This window comes from Chiloscyllium plagiosum, unplaced genomic scaffold (genome assembly GCF_037043375.1).
Source record: "Chiloscyllium plagiosum isolate Xiang-an unplaced genomic scaffold, Cpla_swu_hap1 HiC_scaffold_138, whole genome shotgun sequence".
Taxonomy (NCBI): domain Eukaryota; kingdom Metazoa; phylum Chordata; class Chondrichthyes; order Orectolobiformes; family Hemiscylliidae; genus Chiloscyllium; species Chiloscyllium plagiosum.
In genome coordinates this window covers 97,115-103,114 of record NW_028270277.1, presented here as the reverse complement: position 1 = coordinate 103,114, position 6,000 = coordinate 97,115, and the positions used below count along the sequence as shown (strand labels likewise).

The following is a 6,000-nucleotide window of genomic DNA, read 5'->3' as shown; positions in this document are numbered from 1 at the left end:
TCTCTCTCACATCTCCTCGCTCTATCTCTCCCTCTCTCTCTCACATCTCCTCTCTCTCTCTCTATCCCTCTCTCTCTCATACCTCCTCTCCCTCTCCTCTCTCTCACACATCTCCTCTCTCTCTCTCTCTCTCTCTCCCTATCTCTCACATCTCCTCTCTCTCTCTCTCCCTCTCTCTCTCTCACATCTCCTCTCTCTCTCTCTCCCTCTCTCTCTCACATCTCCTTTCTCTCTCTCACTCCCTCTCTCTCTCACACTTCCTCTCTCTCTCTGTCTCTCACACCTCCTCTCTCACTATCCCTCTCTCTCACTTCTCCTCTCTCTCTCTCTCTCTCTCCCTCTCTCTCACACACATCTCCTCTCTCTCTCTCTCACCCTCTGTCTGTCACACCTCCTCTCTCTCTCTCCCTCTCTCTCTCACATCTCCTCTCTCTCTCACTCCCTCTCTCTCTCACACTTCCTCTCTCTCTCTCCCTCTCTCTCACACATCTCCTCTCTCTCTCTCTCTCTCCCTCTGTCTCTCACATCTCCTCTCTCTCTCTCTCCCTCTGTCTCTCACACCTCCTCTCTCTCTCTCTCTCTCTCCCTCTGTCTCTCACATCTCTCTCTCTCTCTCTCTTTCTCCCTCTGTCTCTCACACCTCCTCTCTCTCTCCCTCTCTCTCACACATCTCTCTCTCTCTCTCTCTCCCTCTGTCTCTCACACCTCATCTCTCTCTCTCTCCCTCTGTCTCTCACATCTCCTCTCTCTCTCTCCCTCTGTCTCTCACACCTCCTCTCTCTCTCTCTCCCTCCCTCTGTCTCTCACACCTCCTCTCTCTCTCTCCCTCTGTCTCTCACACCTCCTCTCTCTCTATCCCTCTCTCTCTCACATCTCCTCTCTCTCTCTCTCTCCCTCTCTCTCACATCTCCTCTCTCTCTCACTCCCTCTCTCTCTCACACCTCCTCTCTCTCTCTCCCTCTCTCTCACACATCTCCTCTCTCTCTCTCTCTCCCTCTGTCTCTCACATCTCCTCTCTCTCTCTCCCTCTGTCTCTCACACCTCCTCTCTCTCTCTCTCTCTCTCCCTCTGTCTCTCACATCTCCTCTCTCTCTCTCCCTCTGTCTCTCACACCTCCTCTCTCTCTCTCTCTCCCTCTGTCTCTCACATCTCCTCTCTCACTCTCTCTCCCTCTGTCTCTCACACCTCCTCTCTCTCTCCCTCTGTCTCTCACATCTCTTCTCTCTTTCTCTCTCTCCCTCTGTCTCTCACACCTCCTCTCTCTCTCTCCCTCTGTCTCTCACACCTCCTCTCTCTCTCTCCCTCTGTCTCTCAACCTCCTCTCTCTCTCTCTCCCTCTGTCTCTCACACCTCCTCTCTCTCTCTCCCTCTCTCTCTCACATCTCCTCGCTCTATCTCTCCCTCTCTCTCTCACATCTCCTCTCTCTCTCTATCCCTCTCTCTCTCATGCCTCCTCTCCCTCTCCTCTCTCTCACACATCTCCTCTCTCTCTCTCTCTCTCGCTATCTCTCACATCTCCTCTCTCTCTCACTCCCTCTCTCTCTCTCACATCTCCTCTCTCTCTCTCTCCCTCTCTCTCACACATCTCCTCTCTCTCTCTCCCTCTGTCTCTCACACCTCCTCTCTCTCTCTCTCCCTCTGTCTCTCACATCTCCTCTCTCTCTCTCTCCCTCTGTCTCTCACATCTCTCTCTCTCTCTCTTTCTCCCTCTGTCTCTCACACCTCCTCTCTCTCTCTCCCTCTCTCTCTCACACCTCCTCTCTCTCTCTCTCTCTCTCCCTCTGTCTCTCACACCTCCTCTCTCTCTCTCTCTCCCTCTGTCTCTCACACCTCCTCTCTCTCTCTCTCTCCCTCTGTCTCTCACACCTCCTCTCTCTCTCTCACTCCCTCTGTCTCTCACACCTCCTCTCTCTCTCTCTCTCTCCCTCTGTCTCTCACACCTCCTCTCTCTCTCTCCCTCTGTCTCTCACACCTCCTCTCTCTCTCTCCCTCTGTCTCTCAACCTCCTCTCTCTCTCTCTCCCTCTGTCTCTCACACCTCCTCTCTCTCTCTCCCTCTCTCTCTCACATCTCCTCGCTCTATCTCTCCCTCTCTCTCTCACATCTCCTCTCTCTCTCTATCCCTCTCTCTCTCATGCCTCCTCTCCCTCTCCTCTCTCTCACACATCTCCTCTCTCTCTCTCTCTCTCGCTATCTCTCACATCTCCTCTCTCTCTCACTCCCTCTCTCTCTCTCACATCTCCTCTCTCTCTCTCTCCCTCTCTCTCACACATCTCCTCTCTCTCTCTCCCTCTGTCTCTCACACCTCCTCTCTCTCTCTCTCTCCCTCTGTCTCTCACATCTCCTCTCTCTCTCTCTCCCTCTGTCTCTCACATCTCTCTCTCTCTCTCTTTCTCCCTCTGTCTCTCACACCTCCTCTCTCTCTCTCCCTCTCTCTCTCACACCTCCTCTCTCTCTCTCTCTCTCTCCCTCTGTCTCTCACACCTCCTCTCTCTCTCTCTCTCCCTCTGTCTCTCACACCTCCTCTCTCTCTCTCTCTCCCTCTGTCTCTCACACCTCATCTCTCTCTCTCTCCCTCTGTCTCTCACATCTCCTCTCTCTCTCTCCCTCTGTCTCTCACACCTCCTCTCTCTCTCTCTCCCTCCCTCTGTCTCTCACACCTCCTCTCTCTCTCTCCCTCTGTCTCTCACACCTCCTCTCTCTCTATCCCTCTCTCTCTCACATCTCCTCTCTCTCTCTCTCTCCCTCTCTCTCACATCTCCTCTCTCTCTCACTCCCTCTCTCTCTCACACCTCCTCTCTCTCTCTCCCTCTCTCTCACACATCTCCTCTCTCTCTCTCTCTCCCTCTGTCTCTCACATCTCCTCTCTCTCTCTCCCTCTGTCTCTCACACCTCCTCTCTCTCTCTCTCTCTCTCCCTCTGTCTCTCACATCTCCTCTCTCTCTCTCCCTCTGTCTCTCACACCTCCTCTCTCTCTCTCTCTCCCTCTGTCTCTCACATCTCCTCTCTCACTCTCTCTCCCTCTGTCTCTCACACCTCCTCTCTCTCTCCCTCTGTCTCTCACATCTCTTCTCTCTTTCTCTCTCTCCCTCTGTCTCTCACACCTCCTCTCTCTCTCTCCCTCTGTCTCTCACACCTCCTCTCTCTCTCTCCCTCTGTCTCTCATCCTCCTCTCTCTCTCTCTCCCTCTGTCTCTCACACCTCCTCTCTCTCTCTCCCTCTCTCTCTCACATCTCCTCGCTCTATCTCTCCCTCTCTCTCTCACATCTCCTCTCTCTCTCTATCCCTCTCTCTCTCATGCCTCCTCTCCCTCTCCTCTCTCTCACACATCTCCTCTCTCTCTCTCTCTCTCGCTATCTCTCACATCTCCTCTCTCTCTCACTCCCTCTCTCTCTCTCACATCTCCTCTCTCTCTCTCTCCCTCTCTCTCACACATCTCCTCTCTCTCTCTCCCTCTGTCTCTCACACCTCCTCTCTCTCTCTCTCCCTCTGTCTCTCACATCTCCTCTCTCTCTCTCTCCCTCTGTCTCTCACATCTCTCTCTCTCTCTCTTTCTCCCTCTGTCTCTCACACCTCCTCTCTCTCTCTCCCTCTCTCTCTCACACCTCCTCTCTCTCTCTCTCTCTCTCCCTCTGTCTCTCACACCTCCTCTCTCTCTCTCTCTCCCTCTGTCTCTCACACCTCCTCTCTCTCTCTCTCTCCCTCTGTCTCTCACACCTCCTCTCTCTCTCTCACTCCCTCTGTCTCTCACACCTCCTCTCTCTCTCTCTCTCTCCCTCTGTCTCTCACACCTCCTCTCTCTCTCTCCCTCTGTCTCTCACACCTCCTCTCTCTCTCTCCCTCTGTCTCTCAACCTCCTCTCTCTCTCTCTCCCTCTGTCTCTCACACCTCCTCTCTCTCTCTCCCTCTCTCTCTCACATCTCCTCGCTCTATCTCTCCCTCTCTCTCTCACATCTCCTCTCTCTCTCTATCCCTCTCTCTCTCATGCCTCCTCTCCCTCTCCTCTCTCTCACACATCTCCTCTCTCTCTCTCTCTCTCGCTATCTCTCACATCTCCTCTCTCTCTCACTCCCTCTCTCTCTCTCACATCTCCTCTCTCTCTCTCTCCCTCTCTCTCACACATCTCCTCTCTCTCTCTCCCTCTGTCTCTCACACCTCCTCTCTCTCTCTCTCCCTCTGTCTCTCACATCTCCTCTCTCTCTCTCTCCCTCTGTCTCTCACATCTCTCTCTCTCTCTCTTTCTCCCTCTGTCTCTCACACCTCCTCTCTCTCTCTCCCTCTCTCTCTCACACCTCCTCTCTCTCTCTCTCTCTCTCCCTCTGTCTCTCACACCTCCTCTCTCTCTCTCTCTCCCTCTGTCTCTCACACCTCCTCTCTCTCTCTCTCTCCCTCTGTCTCTCACACCTCCTCTCTCTCTCTCACTCCCTCTGTCTCTCACACCTCCTCTCTCTCTCTCTCTCTCCCTCTGTCTCTCACACCTCCTCTCTCTCTCTCTCTCTCCCTCTGTCACTCACACCTCCTCTCTGGCCCCTGCAGCTTCTCGAAGACCCCGTGGAGCTGATCGATGACGAGGGTGAGGTTGAAGTCTTCGAGGATAATGATGATGAGCTCAAGCTGGTCGGTTACTTCAAGAACGCAGACTCGGAACGTAAGGCCCCCACCATGTGAATCCAGCTTCTAGAAGCTTCCACCTGCCACCCTACACTCTCACCTTCCCCTCGGCCGAGGTGATGACACGTGCTGGGGGTGGAGGGGGGGGGTGGGGGGGCAGGGAGTGAGGGTGCAGGCTCCCACACCTACGCTTTTTCCCAATTCCCTCCATGAACATCCACTCCCCTCCAGTATCACTCCCTCCAATATCACCCCCTCCAAAATCGCTCCCTCCAATATCTCCCCCTCCAATATCTCCCCCTCCAATATCACCCCCTCCAATATCTCCCCCTCCAATATCTCCCCCTCCAATATCACCCCCTCCAATATCTGCCCCTCCAATATCACCCCCTCCAATATCACCCCCTCCAATATCACCCCCTCCAATATCGCCCCCTCCAATATCACACCCTCCAATATCACCCCCTCCAATATCACTCCCTCCAATATCACTCCCTCCAATATCTCCCCCTCCAATATCACCCCCTCCAATATCTCCCCCTCCAATATCACACCCTCCAATATCACCCCCTCCAATATCGCTCCCTCCAGTACCACACCCTCCAATATCACCCCCACCAATATCACCCCCACCAATATCACCCCCACCAATATCGCCCCCTCCAATATCTCCCCGTCCAATATCACCCCCTCCAATATCACTCCCTCCAATATCACTCCCTCCAATATCACCCCCTCCAATATCACCCACTCCAATATCGCCCCCTCCAATATCACCACCTCCAATATCACCCCCTCCAATATCACCCCTCCAATATCTCCCCCTCCAATATCTCCCCCTCCAATATCACCCCCTCCAATATCTCCCCCTCCAATATCACACCCTCCAATATCACCCCCTCCAATATCACACCCTCCAAAATCTCCCCCTCCAATATCACACCCTCCAATATCACCCCCTCCAATATCTCCCCCTCCAATATCACACCCTCCAATATCACTCCCTCCAATATCTCCCCCTCCAATATCACACCCTCCAATATCACCCCCTCCAATATCTCCCCCTCCAATATCACACCCTCCAATATCACCCCCTCCAATATCTCCCCCTCCAGTATCACAACCTCCAATATCACACCCTCCAATATCGCTCCCTCCAATATCACACCCTCCAATATCGCTCCCTCCAGTATCGCTCCCTCCAATATCACACCCTCCAATATCACACCCTCCAATATCACCCCCTCCAATATCGCCCCCTCGAATATCACACCCTCCAATACCACCCCCTCCAATATCACCCCCTCCAATATCTCCCCCTCCAATATCACACCCTCCAACATCACCCCCTCCAATATCACACCCTTCAATATCACCCCCTCCAATATCT

The 6,000-nt window shown here is 53.7% G+C and overlaps 1 protein-coding gene across 1 annotated transcript in view; it reads left to right on the top strand.

Annotated features, from left to right (window-relative positions):
- Positions 1–4,511: 4,511 nt before the first annotated feature.
- LOC148133996 (calsequestrin-1-like) overlaps positions 4,512–6,000 on the top strand; it is a gene marked incomplete at its 5' end in the record, with an annotated part of 82,678 nt that continues 81,189 nt past the window's right edge. The window contains one exon of the mRNA XM_087985710.1: positions 4,512–4,647. Coding sequence (XP_087841836.1) covers positions 4,512–4,647 — 136 coding nt within the window. The remainder of the gene's footprint in view (positions 4,648–6,000) is intronic.